Source organism: Colletotrichum costaricense, assembly GCF_030867565.1.
Source record: "Colletotrichum costaricense strain IMI 309622 chromosome Unknown Scaffold_6.1, whole genome shotgun sequence".
Taxonomy (NCBI): Eukaryota; Fungi; Ascomycota; class Sordariomycetes; order Glomerellales; family Glomerellaceae; genus Colletotrichum; species Colletotrichum costaricense.
The window spans coordinates 1,157,677-1,173,533 of NW_026848235.1; the positions used below are offsets into that span (position 1 = coordinate 1,157,677).

At 58.6% G+C, this 15,857-nt stretch overlaps 7 protein-coding genes across 7 annotated transcripts; 3 read left to right on the forward strand and 4 right to left on the reverse strand.

Annotated features, from left to right (window-relative positions):
- Nucleotides 1-339: 339 nt before the first annotated feature.
- Nucleotides 340-1,143, forward strand: CCOS01_06607 (haloacid dehalogenase, type II; the record flags this gene model as incomplete). The annotated part of the gene is made up of 1 exon (XM_060454775.1): nucleotides 340-1,143. One exon carries the CDS (start codon nucleotides 340-342, stop codon nucleotides 1,141-1,143), a length of 804 nt encoding a protein of 267 aa, XP_060314475.1.
- Nucleotides 1,144-1,285: 142 nt separating this feature from the next.
- Nucleotides 1,286-3,124, reverse strand: CCOS01_06608 (beta-glucuronidase; the record flags this gene model as incomplete). The annotated part of the gene is made up of 3 exons (XM_060454776.1): nucleotides 1,286-1,855; nucleotides 1,914-2,824; nucleotides 2,887-3,124. 3 exons carry the CDS (start codon nucleotides 3,122-3,124, stop codon nucleotides 1,286-1,288), a joined length of 1,719 nt encoding a protein of 572 aa, XP_060314476.1.
- Nucleotides 3,125-4,431: 1,307 nt separating this feature from the next.
- On the forward strand, nucleotides 4,432-6,267 carry CCOS01_06609 (succinate-semialdehyde dehydrogenase; the record flags this gene model as incomplete). The annotated part of the gene is made up of 4 exons (XM_060454777.1): nucleotides 4,432-4,557; nucleotides 4,639-4,729; nucleotides 4,826-5,195; nucleotides 5,253-6,267. The coding sequence occupies 4 exons, from the start codon at nucleotides 4,432-4,434 to the stop codon at nucleotides 6,265-6,267; spliced, it is 1,602 nt and encodes a 533-aa protein (XP_060314477.1).
- Nucleotides 6,268-6,898: 631 nt separating this feature from the next.
- Nucleotides 6,899-9,063, reverse strand: CCOS01_06610 (RNA polymerase I specific transcription initiation factor; the record flags this gene model as incomplete). Its single annotated transcript, XM_060454778.1, has 2 exons — nucleotides 6,899-8,734; nucleotides 8,806-9,063. 2 exons carry the CDS (start codon nucleotides 9,061-9,063, stop codon nucleotides 6,899-6,901), a joined length of 2,094 nt encoding a protein of 697 aa, XP_060314478.1.
- Nucleotides 9,064-9,500: 437 nt separating this feature from the next.
- CCOS01_06611 (pescadillo) lies at nucleotides 9,501-11,483 on the reverse strand (the record flags this gene model as incomplete). The annotated part of the gene is made up of 1 exon (XM_060454779.1): nucleotides 9,501-11,483. One exon carries the CDS (start codon nucleotides 11,481-11,483, stop codon nucleotides 9,501-9,503), a length of 1,983 nt encoding a protein of 660 aa, XP_060314479.1.
- A 511-nt stretch (nucleotides 11,484-11,994) lies between these two features.
- Nucleotides 11,995-13,418, forward strand: CCOS01_06612 (GPI transamidase subunit PIG-U; the record flags this gene model as incomplete). Its single annotated transcript, XM_060454780.1, has 3 exons — nucleotides 11,995-12,151; nucleotides 12,220-12,487; nucleotides 12,557-13,418. The coding sequence occupies 3 exons, from the start codon at nucleotides 11,995-11,997 to the stop codon at nucleotides 13,416-13,418; spliced, it is 1,287 nt and encodes a 428-aa protein (XP_060314480.1).
- A 380-nt stretch (nucleotides 13,419-13,798) lies between these two features.
- Nucleotides 13,799-15,370, reverse strand: CCOS01_06613 (uncharacterized protein; the record flags this gene model as incomplete). The annotated part of the gene is made up of 2 exons (XM_060454781.1): nucleotides 13,799-14,967; nucleotides 15,214-15,370. The coding sequence occupies 2 exons, from the start codon at nucleotides 15,368-15,370 to the stop codon at nucleotides 13,799-13,801; spliced, it is 1,326 nt and encodes a 441-aa protein (XP_060314481.1).
- Nucleotides 15,371-15,857: the final 487 nt, after the last annotated feature.

Sequence of the window (15,857 nt, forward strand, 5' to 3'; positions counted from 1 at the left end):
TGTGTGCTGCGAGGTGGCGATCTCCCCGCTCGTCATCCGCGCCCTTGAGGATGAGGTGCTGAGTTGGTACTACACTACACCACCTCCGTGTTTCCTGAGAACTGGTATAAAACGCTGGTATTTTGTCAAACCTCTCTCTTCTTGTTTCTTTCTCTTTTGTTTCCATCTTGAATGTTGACATCTTTTCCCTCACAACTATCTCATGCCTAGACTTGAATGGTATTGACAGACTTTGTGCCCGGTCCAAGACACCCTCCTCTCTCCATCCTACCCCAACATATATCCTCTCTCACAACTACTTACCCATCTACCCACTCACCTCCCTATTACCTGCCCAAAATGTCCACCTACCCAGACCTCACAAAATTCAAAGCCCTCTCCTTTGACTGCTACGGTACCCTAATCGACTGGGAATCCGGTCTCCGCGCCGGTCTCGAACCCATCATCTCCCGTCTTCCTCCTCCCTCCTCCTCCTCCTCCGCCGGCGACGCACCTCCCACAGAAGCATCCCTCACAAGACGCTTCGACACCCTCTCCGCGGCCCTGCAATCCTCCTCCCCGACCCTCCGCTACGACCTCAACCTCTCTTCCTCCTTCCGCACCCTCGCAGCAGAACTCGGCGTCTCCGTGACGGAAGAAGAAGCCACGGCCTTTGGCTCGCTCCCGGGGACCTGGGCCCCCTTTGAGGATACCATCCCCGGACTGGAGATCTTGAAGAGACATTACAAACTAATCATCCTCTCCAACATTGACGCCTCGAACATCTCTCACACCCTAAAACACTTCTCGCCCGTGGCGTTCGATGCCGTGTATACAGCAGAGCAAATCGGAAGCTACAAACCCGCCGACGGCAACTTCTTCTACCTGTTTGAGCATGTGCAGGAAGAGTTTGGGGTGAAGTGGGATGACGAAGGGGGGGAGGGGCTGTTGCACGTTGCGCGCAGTTTGACTGCCGACCACGTCCCCGCCAAGAAGTTTGGGTTAAGAAGCGTTTGGATCTCGAGGGGCGGCGATGCCAAGGACGGGGAAGGGGTGGGAGGGGATTGGGAGGAGACGAAGGGTGATGTTGGGTTTGAGTGGCGGTTTGATACTATTGGGGAGTTTGCGAGGGAGGTGGAGAGGCAGTTTGGGGAGAAGAGGTGAGGTTGTTGGTGGAGTTGCTTGTTTGATCTTGTGGTGTTGGGATGTGGTTGTGGACTGTTGTGTCAGAAACGGAAGACAATGGCTAGTCGCGAGAGAAGTGAATATGGATCGAATCATCATGAAATAAAGTACAGGACGGCATTCACAATCTCTTCTTCGCCCTACACCCCAAAACAGGACTCACAACAACAGCCTCGCTATCCCTCACAGCAACAGTAACCCTCCCCCCATTCACAATCGTAGTCTCACCCACAGTGACATTTCCCAACCTCACAGGCTTGCCCTCGTCCAGCTCGTAATTGTAACTCCACCCATCCCACGTAACCCCCGAGATGGCATCGCTCCCGTTCGCAGCCAGCCGCCGCACATTGGCGAATACATCATTGGCCCACGGTACGGCGAAACTGTACACCTTAACCCCGCGAATGGAATTGCTATTCGGGTCGGGCGTCGTGCCCGTGCCGTTGACGGTGGAGTTGTGCGGGGTGAGGTTGATGACGAGGATGCGGGAGAGGGTATCGCCGTGGTAGGCCGCGTAGGCGGATATTGTCTCTTGGTCAGAGGATGGGAGGGGGATGTGGGCTACAGAGACTGGGGTTGTGGGGGAGGACTTTGACGGGGCGAGGAAGGCTGCTATGGCGATGTTACCGTAGTAAGGGGCTTTTGTGCCGAGGGCGGTGATGTTTGTGTGGACGGGTTGCCAGCTTTGGTACTGTGTGGATGTCAGATATCAGCATGATCCCCGTGAAGAGGGACGAAGGAGGTCTTACACGATAGTCGGTGCCCATGTGCATGTGGACGCGCTTGATTCCCTGGGACGCAGCATAAAGGTTAAAGTCGACGCCCCACAGTGCGGCGCCAAACGAGTTTGAGAGCCCCGGCTTGCCCTGGTTGTACAGCGAATTGTGCTCTCCATAGATATGAGGCGGCACATCGTCGAAGCGGCCCGTGAGGTTGGCGTACTCCTTCACATGAGCCTGGACGGACTGCACGGTGCGGGTGTGGTTCATCAGCGTGCCCCGGAGCGTCACGCCAGGGCTCTCGGCACCGCTGATGTAGTTGTGCGTCGAGAAGAGGGCGACGTTGTCATCGGTATTCAGGCCGGCGGCCCACTGCGCTGGTGCACGGAGCCGATTGGCGGTGCCGGCGTTGGAAGGCGCCATGAAGACGGGCTTGGGAAAATCGGGACACGCTTCCGCGAGGACGGCGGCGATCTCACGGGTGCCATTTAGCCACTGTTCCACATAGATAGTCTCGTTCCAGGACGAAGGGCGGACGGGGCCCTGGGCCGAGGTGGAGAAGAGGTCCGGCTCGTTGCCGTATTCCCAGACGTCGAGGTTGTCCTTGCCGATGGCCTTGCAGGCCAACGGAACGGTAGCTTTGAGGGTGTCCCATCCTTCTGAGCGGTTGCCGCCCAGGCCTAGGTTGAAGCCGTGGGTGAATTTGGTGTCCTCGAAAGTACTGTACGATTCAAAGAAGGAGGGGCCGATGTGGATGGTGGTTGGGTAGTCCTTTGACCTAGCGAGATCGTAGGTGCCATTCACGGCGTAGGGGAGAAATTCATCATAGAGGGCATAGTCTTGGGTGTTCCCGCCTACGCGGATGTAAGGGCGGACGCCTTGTAGGTTACCTAAGTTGGCGAGCAGGTTCTCTGAGAACTTGTTTGGTGCCGAGGCGTTTCCTGGAATATCATGATGAGTGACATTTTACTTTGTCAGGGTGTCTTGTATGGCGTAAACGTACCAGCAAAATCTGGGAAAAAGGCAAACTCGAGCGAGTAGCTCACAAAGGCATCAAAGACGGGACTCGCCTCCTTGGGACCGGGGACAGTGACATTGACGGCGCCTACGACAAGTAGTTCAACGGCGGCGGTCAGGGCAGAGGGCAGCTTGAGTGCATAGAACCAAGGCGAAAAGGCAGAGAACAAGCACTCGAGCTCGTCACCCAGGGCCGAGCCTACGGATCTGATGACAGACGACATGATGGCTGGCAGGAAAGAAACGGCGGCTATCTCAGCGGGGATAATGTCGGTGAGAGAGAGTGAAGTGAGAATAAGCTTCCCCGCATGGGTGGGCAACGGCGCCGTCGTGGAGATTATAGCTGGTCATTTTTAAAAGTTGTCGCCAAGGGGAGATTTGCAGCGTGCTAGCTGAAAGGAAGGTGAGGAGAAGCAAGGAAATAGAATAGCGAGCGATGGCCATGATTTGGCAAGCGGCATGGGAACGTGACGGCATGCAGGTCGCTTACGCTGTCGGAACGGGCGAGATCAACGCGGGGGGATGCAGTGACGACTTGGCCTGCGCTGGTCTGTTTGCCAGGGTTGTTGCTGCAGGATCGGGAATTACTATTCCCATGCGTATTTGACTACTAAGGAAGCGAGGCTCGCCCTATACTGGGGATTTTTGAAGGCTGGCCTATGAATGAGTACCGTAGACTACCAATTGAGCAAGTGGAATCAAGGTTCCTAGGTCAAGTTGAGCTTTCTTTTCCTTACGTGACTTGACAGAAGATGAGATGAACAGCTGGAGCGTGCGCTTGGCTGATCAGATCAGTTCATTCTGTGCCTTATAAGTTCTCTGAGGTAGATACCACGAAGACGAAGTATCCATATATCAAGTTCAACACAGCTGGAGCTCTAGAAGAGCCGCCTGCCTACTTTGCAGGTACGTATACCTGAAGACAGACACCTTACCCAGGAACAATTGCAGGCGCCATCAAAGGCAGGAACATCTTTGAGCTCTTGTCTGCGGTCCTCGGTTGCCGGGCCGTGGCTGGCACAATGTACGTACTCAGATATCAGATTCAGGTACAAGAAGTAAGTACCTACATAAGTAGGTATGTCATCTGTTAGTGACCCCGCCCTGTCGAGGTGCAGCACCCTAACACCGCCCACCAGCCACCTCCGTGCCGGTCTGCGGTAAGCCCAACCGGGCCGGTCAACAAAGTGGGGTGGACGTCATCGAACGTCACCCGGTACCTCTGCCACTCACCACCGACACAGTGACACCCAGCTCTCTCACCACGTCTCCGTTGTCGCTCACCCAAAATTCGCCAATTGAGTCGTTGATAACTGCCGTTGAAGATCATTGACAGCTGCAACCGCATCTCACACACCTCAATTGTCAATCCAGCGTCTAAGGGAAGCGTTTGAGCGCGTCATCCTCATAGGACCCCAAGCTAGAAGCTTAATTCCCTTTAGACCAGACGGATAGCTAAGCTCCCCGCACTTCCCACGGCCTTTATCAACAAACGAGCCAAGAGCTTCGTCCATTTTCCCGCTCCATCACCATGCCCATTACACTACAGAGAGCAGTCGCCCCGGCGTCACGATTTGTACCCAGAACCATTTTCCGATCTGTCCGGACACCGTATATTCCATTTACTCTTAGAGCCGCTTCAACCATGGTTCCCAAGGTACGTAATATACCACCCGTAACATCTCAGCTGCACTCGATCAATCTCATAGGAAATCTCACTCACTCACACTTCACACAGCTCAAAGACCCTTCGCTCCTGAAGCAGGATGTCTGCTACGTCAACGGCGAATGGGTAAAGGCAAAGTCTGGCAAGACCTTTGACGTGACCGGTATATCCCCCTCCCCCCTTACAATCCTGACTTTGTGCATATATCTAGACATGTATGGAAAATCATGGAAAAGACAGGAGACTAACAACCATACAGACCCCGCCACCGGCACCAAGATCGCATCATGCCCCGAGTTCTCCGCAGCTGACACGGACGCCGCCATCGCCGCCGCCGCCACCGCGTTCGAGACCTTCCGCACTAAGACGGGCCGCGAGCGCTCCAAGCTGCTGCGCAAGTGGTACGACCTCATGATGGAGAACGCAGAGGACCTGACCACCCTCATCACCTGGGAGAACGGCAAGCCCGTCGCCGACGCCAAGGGTGAGGTCACCTACGCCGCCAACTTTTTCGAGTGGTTCAGCGAGGAGGCTCCCCGTATCTACGGTGACACCATCCCCTCCTCCGTCCCTGGGAACCGCGTCTGGACAATCAAGGAGCCCGTTGGTGTCTGCGGTCTCATCACACCGTATGTCCCCCTCTTGTTTCCTGTGTAGAAAACGGTTCTCAGACTAACACACCACAGATGGAACTTCCCCGCCGCAATGATCACCCGCAAAATCGGCCCCGCCCTCGCGACAGGCTGCACCGTAGTCTGCAAAGCCCCCGGCGAAACCCCCTTCACCTCCCTCGCCATCGCCGAACTAGGCCACCGCGCCGGCATCCCCGCCGGCGTCGTCAACGTCGTCACCTCGCTCGACAACACCCCCGAAGTCGGCGAGGCTCTGACCACCAACCCGACCGTCAAGAAGATCTCTTTCACAGGCTCCACAAACGTCGGCAAGCTCCTCATGAAGCAGTGCTCCGGCACCCTCAAAAAGCTCTCCATGGAACTCGGCGGCAACGCCCCCTTCATCGTCTTTGACGACGCCGACGTCGATGCCGCGGTGGCCGGAGCGATCGCCTCCAAGTTCAGGTCCTCGGGCCAGACGTGCGTGTGCGCGAACAGGTTGTACATCCAGAGCGGCGTCTACGACGAGTTTGCGCGGAAATTCGCCGCAAAGGTGGAGGAATTCAAGGTCGGCAACGGCTTCGAGGAGGGAACCACCCACGGCCCCTTGATCCACGACCGCGCCATCGACAAAGTGGAATCCCACGTCCGCGACGCGGAGCAGAAAGGCGGCAAAGTCGTCGTGGGCGGGAACAAGATTTCCAAGCTGGGCCACAACTTTTACGAGCCGACCGTTATTACGGGTATGACCAAGGACATGGCCATGTCGAGCGAGGAGACGTTCGGTCCCGTTGCGGGGCTGTTCAAGTTTGAGACGGAAGAGGAGGTCGTGAAGCTGGCGAACGCGACGAATGTCGGGTTGGCGGGGTACTTCTTCTCGAGGGACATTCAGCGCGTGCACCGCGTCGCCGAGCATCTTGAGGTCGGTATGGTGGGCGTCAACACGGGCTTGATTTCGGATCCGGCGGCGCCGTTTGGTGGTGTCAAGGAGTCTGGGTTCGGGAGAGAGGGGTCGCTCTTGGGTGTTTCCGAGTACCAGGTCACCAAGATGGTGACGTACGGCGGTATGGGCCAGCCTCTGCAGAAGTAGAGGGAGATGCTGGGGGCGGTAGCCAAAAATGATGTGAAAGAAATGTGTGTTTTAGCGGGCAACCCTTGGGAATAGGAGTTGGTTATTCTACTGTTCAAAAAGACCATTTTCATGAGCGATCTCTTACCTGCTTTGTAGTATTCCCTTCTTACATGTGGTTTCACCCCCAACTGACGAAGATCGAGGGCAAATCTACTGTTTCGAGGCTCATCGAAGAGGAGTGATGCTCCTCCCATGGTGTCGTCTACCTCCTGTGCCAGATTGCCATGTACATTCCTTCACGCTACTAGGGGCCAGAGCATGCTTTCATTAACTTGGAGGTTACAAGGTTGGTATCTGTATAGACTCCCGGACCACACGTGGACTTGAGATCAAATGTGTTTGCTACCATCACAAAACCCGAGGGTGGCAGTATCTGTGAATTTTTCATGTGCCCGTGTGTTCGCCGTGAAGTTAGAGAGAGGGAAACTCGAGTTTTTCAAGGCGGCATTGGCTCCCGTTTCATTTGTGAGAGTATTCCCTGCCAGGCCATGCCGGTCTTGAAACTACGCATCAGGGAGATAGCATCCGTAGATTGTTTGCACGAGAGAATCACCACACCACGATAGCACCGGAACCGAGGCGAGTGTTCTTACGTAGAATCCAACACAGCCTCCCCAATCTCACTCCCACCATCGCTCTCATCCCTCTTCCGCCCCCGATAATGCCTCTTCCGCTTCCTCTTCCCCGTATCCTCGGCCCTCCACCCCTTCCTCGCCCGAATAGGCCTCATGAACCCGTCAACGTGCACAGCACCCGCCATCTCGTCCTCGCTCTCCACGTCGAAGCGGTCGCTCCCCCCGCCGCCACTGCCGCCCAAAGCATCTCCTACCCGGCCCGGATGCATCGTCGCCACGTGCCGCTGCAGATTCGCCCTCCGCCCGAACCCTTCCAGCGAGCGCTCGCAGCCCGATACGGGACAGTAGAAGAACCCCACAGACGACGCGCGGCATGCGCTCCGCGATCGTCTCGCTGCCGCCGCTGCCGTCGTGCTCCGTCCTCGTCCCGTGGCGTCAGAGTCGCTGGGTGGGATACTGTCGCGCGCCAGACTATTCTGTCGAGAAGATGCCGCCCCGAAACGCCGTGCCTTCACGACGGGCCTCTCCTTCTCCGAGTCTTCTGAGCTGGACGCCCCCGCGTACGGGGCAGTAGCACCACCACCGCCACGACGGTTGCTGCTGCTGCCTCCACCGGGGACGTACCGCGTCGTCTGCGGCTTCGGCCCTTTCGTCGCGGGCCCCTCGAACAGAGTCCGCATCTCCATCCCCTGCCCGAACAGATCAGCACACCGCTGCGCCGCCCTCGCGACAACATCAGGCTTGAAGCCAGAAAGCGACGCCGCGCCAACGACATCGCTCCAGTCCCGCAGCCCCCAATTCCCAAGCATCGTCTCCCGCGCCTTGATCTTGGCCTCAGCCCGCGCCTCGGCCGGCAAATCACGCCTCTTCCTCGGCGGCCTCGACCTCGACGTCTCCACCCCCGATCCCTCTTCATCCTTCTTCACGACGGCATCCTCCCCTTCCGTCTCAGCAGCAGCAGCTGCGTCCTCCTCGTCCGACGAGAACGGGATCCTCTTCTTCGACGCCCTCGCAATCCGGATCTTCATCTCCTTCTCCGTCTCTCCCGGCAGCGGGACCGCCACCTTCTTCGGTCGCCCTCTCCTCTCGAGCGCCCTCGTCCACTCGGGCTCCGGGGTTCTGGGCGCCTTGCTCCGCGGCCGACCCTTCTTCTTACGCTTCGACGCCGATGAGCTCGCTCGTGACGCCGCGGACGAGACGCTAGCTGCGTCCGAGGCGTTGTCGTCCTCCACGTCGGTCGCGGAGGCGGACGAGTCGGTCATGTAGCTTAGGCCCGCGAGGCGGGCGTTGTGGAGAGCCGTGAGGGTGTCGTCCAAGGTAGATAGGATATGACGGACCGAAGGGCGGAGGAGGTCGGCAGAGAGCTCGTCGTTGGCGGAGACGACTGGTTCGTACGTCTTGCTGCGCTTCGGCCTTTCGACCTCTACGTCGGACGTCCCCGCCGCTTGCGCGCCTTGTCCTGATGGCGGAGGCGTGTTCCCTTCTTCGTCTTCGTCGTCTTCGTCAGAGACCGCGGATGAGTGCGCAGACATGGAAGACGCCGCCGCCCTCTCGTTGGCGGATTCGTCCCGCGTCCTCGCAGCTTCCTCTCGCTCTCGAGCCTTGCGCTGCCGGCGAAGAAACCGCTCTTTCGCCTGGCGTAAAATCGTAGCCGTCAATTCCTCTTCTAACGCTGTGCTGGGGAGCTGTTCGTTCCTGGAGCGCGTGGTGAATTCGTCGTCCTCATCGTGAGTTTCCTTTAGAAAGTCGTCGCCCGGCACGATGCGCGAGTTCATGGGCCACGCCGTCCATAGATTCGGCGGGCGCCATTCGCCGCTGTCGACGATTTCTTCCAGCGGTCTATCAGTGTCCTGAGAAAAAGAATGGTCAGCGATATGGAACTGGGTCGTGGGAATGAGACGGCGCTGCTCTCTAAACCTACCGCTTCCTCAGGCTGTCCCGCGGCGCTGGGGCGTACTGCACGGTTCCGGAGCGCGAATGCGTTATACAGGTGCACCGATAAGTCGCGATTCCGGAGTTTCTCCATGGAGCGATGGAGGAGTCGCTCCTCCTGCGTGTAGGTGTTCCATGTCGCCTTGTTGCCCTTCCAGCGGTTGGGTCTGGTCTCATAAAGCTCTTCAGAGTCGACGGAGCGAATCTCATCGGTGTCGAGGTCCCACGATTCCTCATGTGCCGTCATGACGTGGATATGATGCCTGGAAAAGCTGAAATTCGGATGCTTCACATGTGAAAAGAATACGCATCAATTGAGTGAGGTGGAATGAAATGTATAGGTGAATAACAGCGGTTTTCAGAGTGGGTTGAAGCGAGGTGAAGAGTAAAAGAAAAATGGACCCGCCCACATCTCACCGAAACTTGCCTCGAGGAAAGGCCAAACGGGTAGCCTAACGTGCGGTCGAGTCTGTACAGACTCACGCGCATCACAGCGTACTACCAACACCTCACTTTAATTCACGGAGAGATTGTTTTCATGTGTCCCAGGCATGTATTTATCGTCCCAACACCACAATTATGGTATAACAAACGCCTACTACACATTCTAGAATAAAACAGAAACACAAAACAAGCTTTTCTCTCCTCCCTCTTCTTCTTCACCGCAAACACATTCATCATCCTCTACGCCTTGGCCTTCTTGTTCGCGGCCTCCCTCTCCAGCCTTCTCCTCTTGGCACGCAGCTTCTCGTCCTGCGCGCTCTTCTTGTTATTAGTGTACTGCATCTGCTCAAACAGCTTTCTCTTCTTCTTGCTCAGCATGCCCTTGGCCCGCTCGATATCCTCCGCCTCCTCGGCCACCTTCTTGGCGTGCGCCTTGCGGGCCGCCTCCTTCTTGGTCTTGGGCTTGGTCTCCTTGGCCTGGACCGCGCCGCCCGTGAGCTCGGCCTCGAGCTCGAGCTGGCGCTGCGCGTCGGCGTCGTCGTTCTCGGAGCCGACGTCGTCCTCGTCCTCGGAGACGCCGTCAACGTCGGAGCCGCCCTCGCCGTCTTCGCCCTCCTCTTCCTCGTCGGACCCGGCAACGTCCATGTCGCCGGCGTCCACGTCGTCGGCCATCTCCTCGTCGCTCTCGGCCAGGGCCTCGCCTTCGGGCTCCTGCTCCTCGAGGGGGATGGTCGGGTCGTACGCGCCCTGCACTTGCCTGACAAAGGGGCTGAGATGGGGAGGGAGCTGGGCGCCGGGGGCGTACTGGTCCGCCGGCTTGAGCTCCTCGTCGTTGACACTGTCCCAGACCCATTGGGGCTGGACGTATATCCGGCCGGGGATGCGCTGGTTGGGCGCGAGCTTCTGAGATGTCTGGTTGTCCTCGCCATCGCCCTCCTCGCTGTTGGCAGCGTAAATGGGGGGACGGTCGACGATCTGGTGGGTGATGGACGGGTCGCGCTCGTCGGTGGTGAAGGCACCCTCGCCGAGGACGGCGTCCCAGCCGATGCGCTTGCAGCCGAACGACCGCAGGAGGAACTCCAGGGGTTGCCTGGGAGTCTCACGGGAGAGGAAGAATGTGCAGTGGGCGAAGAGCTTGTTTCTGTCGGTGCTCGAGTGGACGGGCTGGGGCAGGACGTCACCGCCGGGCGCCGCGGGCTCGAACTTGTCGATGGCGTTTGTGGATTCTTCTGCGGACTCGGTCTGCTCCTCCGACTTGCTCTCCTCCTTGTCGGCATCCGAAGACTTGAGCTTCTTGATGACCTTGTCAACCGCGGCCTGGGTCTTGGGGTCGACGCTGTGCTCGGTCTCGCCGTTGGTGAGTTGTTTCGGCTCCTCGGGGGCGGCGAGGTTCTGGCCCTCAATGGTGAAGGCAGCAAGCTCGGCAGACTGGTTGTCCTTGGTCTGGTCAAACTTGGGCGGGTACTTGAGGCCGAGGCCGGTGTACAGACGGAAGTTGATGAAGCCCAAGAGCGTCATGTAGAACTCGACAAAGGTTCCCATGATGCGGAAGTCGACATCGCCAACAACCCTCTGGTTGAACTTGTAAGGCACCAGCCACAAGACATCCTCGCCGTTGATGTTCGCCTGGTAGTAGATACCCTTGATCGAAAGGAAGGACTTGGTGACGCTCTGCGACACAATGAGGTAGTGCTGGAACTCGAGGGTCAACCGCTCGCAGCGCGCAATCATCTTTGCGGGAACGGACGAGGTCGAAGGCAGGTTGGCGAAAAGGAAGAGCATGGACAGGCAGTCGTCGAGGTCCCTCAAGGCGTCGACAAATGTCGGGTATCGCTCTCTGATGACGTGGTCGAGGGTGTATCTCGGCTTGCCAGTCTCCTCGGGCCTGGCGGCGTTCTTCTCCAAGCGCTTCGCATCGCCAACATCGCCGCGGCCGAGCGCGCGCGAAATCTTCTTCTCGAGGGCCTTTTGGTCGCGGAACTTGAGCAGCAGCGGCTCGTGAAGGAGGTACTGTATGTCCTTGGCGTAGTAGAAAGTCGTCGAGGCGGTCGAGGACTTGGAGACCTTCTTCTTGCTGCGCGGCTCGCGAGGGTAGATTCCCTTCCAGATGCAGAGCTTGCGGAAGTCGGGCAGGCTGATCTGCAGCTTGCGGATGGCCTGGTTTCTAGTGACATAGTTCTTGGCCGCTCCGGCCTCTCCCTTCTTCTTGACTCTGCCCGCCATTTTTGCGAATGGGCGTGGTTATGTTGTTGGGAAAATTGACTTGGTTTGGAAGGGTGTGTGTTCTTGGACGAGTTCAGAAGCTCTCCAGTACTTCTCGCTGTGGCGGGGCACCGCTCTCGAGTTTCTCTCTGAACTTTTTTTCCATTGAAATTTTCTGCCAGCGGCTGACCGCTCCCTCGCCAGCCGGGATAGGACTAGTCTCGGTCATCCTTATCGCTGATTGGCGTCCGTTATCTAATCAGCACAATGGCCCCAGCTCCAGGGGTTCAACCCACTAAACCAAGTGCGACTGCGCTGGACGGTGGATTGCCATTCGCTGGACAAGCTTCCCGCACCCAGCGGACCTGCGCCCCGGCCGAAGCACCAGGTGTCATCCACCTCGACCCCCGTCCCTACCTACCACACCTTATTCATCCCGACTCCCGCCCCGAACTCCAATAACACTGCGAACCTCTGAAGCTCCCGTGAGCCCGCATCTCGACACATCCCGCCCCGGACCATGGACTGAAGGATGACCGTCGGAACAAGTACACAGGGAGGCAGCAAGACGGGCGTCTACGCCGCCGCAGCAGCGCTGCGTCTGCTGCTCTTCGTCGCGTTCCCCGGCCTGCCTGACCTGCTTACCGGCCGCGTCGAGATCTCAACCCCCGTCACGAGCTTCAAGCGATGTAAGCCTCCCCTCTCCCGGATCCCAATCGAAGCAAGGAATCTTGACTGACGGTTTGTGGTAATACAGTACAAGAAGGACTTTTCCTCTATAACCACAATGTCTCCCCTTACGACGGCGGCGTATACCACCAGGCGCCCCTCTTCCTCCCCCTCTTCTCCCTCCTCCCGGACCTGAAGTCGTTCCCGATCTTCACATACCTTGTCTACATCCTCGTCGACATCCTGAGCGCGGATGCCCTCTCCAACATCGCAGACTCTGGCGAAGCAGGCTCATCTCGCCTCTTCTCCTCTCCCCGCCGCGGCAAGAGGTGGAGCGGCCTCGTCGTCGCATCGCTGTAAGCTCCAACTCTTACCCCTTGCTCGCATCATCAACGCACATTTGGCCTAACACAACCTCACCACAGCTACCTCTTCAACCCCTTCACAATAGCAACCTGCATCGGCCGCTCCACCTCCGTCTTCTCGACATGCGCGATCCTCCACGCCATCGCAAAGGCCATCGCCGGCTACCCCCTCAGCGCAATGGTCTCCCTCTCCTTCGCCACCTACTTCTCAATGTACCCCGCCCTCCTCCTCCCGCCCCTCATCCTCCTCGCCTACGACCGCCAGGACCCGATCCGACGAGGCACCGCCTCGACCCGGCGCTTCGCCCTCGCAAACGTCTCCGTCGCCGCCGCCGTCCTCGCCGCCCTCTTCCTCATGTCCTTCCTCCTCACCGGCGGCTCCTGGGAGTTCCTCCCCAGCACCTACGGCGCCCAGCTCACCCTCAACGACCTGACCCCCAACGTCGGGCTGTGGTGGTACTTCTTCGTCGAAATGTTCGACTCCTTCCGGCCCTTCTTCCTCGCCGTCTTCTGGCTCCACCTCTCGAGCTACGTCGGGCCCCTGACGATCCGCATCCGCACGCAGCCGCTCGTCGTGCTGACGCTGCTCCTCGGCATCTTTGCCATCTTCAAGCCGTACCCGTCCATCGCGGACACGAGCTTGTTCCTGGCCATGCTGTCCCTCTTCCGGCACGTCTTCCCGCTCATGCGGTATACCTTTGTCGGCGCCGCGACAATCATGTACGCCTCGTTCCTCGGCCCGGCCTTCTACCACCTGTGGATCTACGCCGGTAGCGGAAACGCAAACTTCTTCTACGCCATCACGTTGGTCTGGAGCTTGGGACAGAGCTTGCTCGTCAGCGATCTCACGTTTGCGGTGCTGCGTGACGAGTGGGAGGTTGAGAGGCCCGAGATGGTCGGAAAGGAGATTCGGCAGATTTAAGGAGCCTCAGAAAGATGAGACTAGATGATGAGGGTCGTTTTCATCGTGTGTAGAACTAAAAGCGCCCGTGTTCAAGTATAAGGGCATTCGAGGTCGGCATAAGTGGCACAGGAAGCATTGAAAAAAATAGCATGGTGTATGATGAACGGTTTTATGTGTAAACCAACATAATCGAGACAGTATTGTACATCTTTGGGCAGCCGCGAACCACGTGGCCTTTTCGTACATGCTACCCCTGACTCCGGAGTTGCGAATGATCTATATGCCCACCTTTTCGTCTTGTGACTGATAAGCCATGTTGCGGCCAGCTATGCCTCCTTTTTACCAAACCTATCTTGATACTCACCGCATTATCTTATGCTCAAAGTGTCTCTCCAGCCTTAATCAACAGCCAGTTCAGACTCGACATACCTATGCTCCGAACCCCATCCAGCAGCCGGGCTCGCCTGCGGCACCGGGTCCGCGAGCCCCAGCGAAAAATTGAGCATCTGGCCCAAATCGCCAAACCTACCGAGCCCCTTCTTCTCCGCCATCCACGTCTGCGTCCGCAGGCCCCACGGCGGCAGACTCTTATACGTCCACACGCCGTACGCGATCGCCGAGCCAGCGACCAACACCCCGCCCGCGAGCGCGAGCGTCCTCCGGTCCGCCGAGGCCCCCTTGGCCTTGATCTCGGCCCGCCGCCGCCACTCGTGGAGGTACGCCTCGCCGAGGTTCGGCGTCGCCTGCACTACGTTGTCGAGGAAGCGCGCCGCGGTACGGAGCGACGACGAAGGTGCCGCCGTCCAGGGGAGGGCGTTGCCCGGGTTCGTGAGGCACTCGTCGCGGAGGTCCGCGGCCATGGCGGCGAGGTGGGGGAACTTCTTAGCGAGGATGGTCGGTAGCCAGGATTGCGGGAGGTCGACCTGCTGGATGAGGGCGAGGTAGCCTACGAGGAGGCAGTCGAGGGACGTGGGGACCTCGCCGCCGAAGAAGCGCTTCTTCTCGCCTGGTGAGTCCTCGCCCCGCGCGCGGAGGGCTTCGAGGGGGGAGAGGGCGTCGACGGTGATGGCGTGGAGCCTGATGCCGCGCGCCGTGCCGGCCTTCATCTCCTCGAGCACCGTCTTCTTGTTGGAGACGGGGAGGTGCTTCATGGCGCGGTCCAGGGCGCGGTTCTTGGGCACGGCGGCGTCATCTCCGTTCTCCTCGTCGTCGTCCTCGGCGCCGAGGGAGTCGAGGCCGAGGTGGGCGCACCGGGCCGTGGCCTGGTTCCGGATCATGACGGGAACGGTCCAGCTCAGGGGGAACCCGAGGAGGTGGCTCAGGGCGGGGCGGGTGACGGCAACCCAGTTCTCGTGGGTGCCGAAGAGGGCGGCATCTAACAAGGGCGCAAGGGCAGACTCGACGTAGGCGGCGTAGGCGAGGGCGTCTGCGCGCTGGGACGGGGTGAGGCGCGAGTCGAGGTCGAGGTCCCAGGAGGGGGAGTGCGGCGCGAGGGAGGCGAGGTGGGCCGCGATGGAGGCGTAGCCCGTTACCCAGACGCCGTTGGCCTTAAGGGCCGGTAGGCGGTCTAGCAGACGTTAGCGAGGCTGAGGGTAAAAGGGGGAGGGTCCATTGTGTGCATGTAGTTTGGACGAGTTTCTTTGTGCGTTTGGGTGAGCCTTTGTGAGGCTTTCTTTGTTATGAGTCGTCATGATGGGACGAGGCCGCGTGGGAAATTTGTTTCAACGGCGGAAAGCTCGAACGGTGGGAAGGGGGTGGACAATGTAAAGACGCCGGCCGATGTAAGTGTGAACAAGTGAACCGGTATACTTACTTGATGAATGGACGGCAGGGTCATTGCTCGGGACCAGACGCCATTGTGAGCTTGGGAGGGCGGTGTGCAGGTAGGCGATGGCGGCCAGACACTCGGCGTCGATGGAGGGGAGGCCAAATGCAGCGCCCCAGACGTGGAGCTCGAGGACGTCGTCCATGGTCGGCGGTGTTGGTGTTGTGTCGTACGTTGTGGTGTGAAGGCCGGGTGACGAGTACACCTCACGTACTGCGGGAACCGGTGTGTGTATCCAAGTATCCGCTTCACGTCGTCTGCCTTCACTCGCTCTGTCCCCGCCGTAGACTCTAGAGACCCTGATTGTCCGAGTTCTCTAGCGCAAGGGACGTGGTGCCAAAGGATGACGAAAAGTCGGGTGGCCGATGAGTCAAGCCCGTTTCAACGCACTGTTGTGGTATGAAGGATACCCTGAAGATCCCGCAAGGCAGCAATGAGCTGTAAGAGACAACCGTTTCTGATGATGTGCAATGCAATGTCACTGATGTGTCGTTCTGGGGAAAAGTAGGGACCCCTGCATTCCTTTCATCGCTTCAGCGGCGCGAAGATCCGTCTGAGCTTGGCCTGAACGGTTCGTTACGACCTCGGCGCGGGATCACGTGGTCGGAGCATACGTACTGAGAAGTCACGGG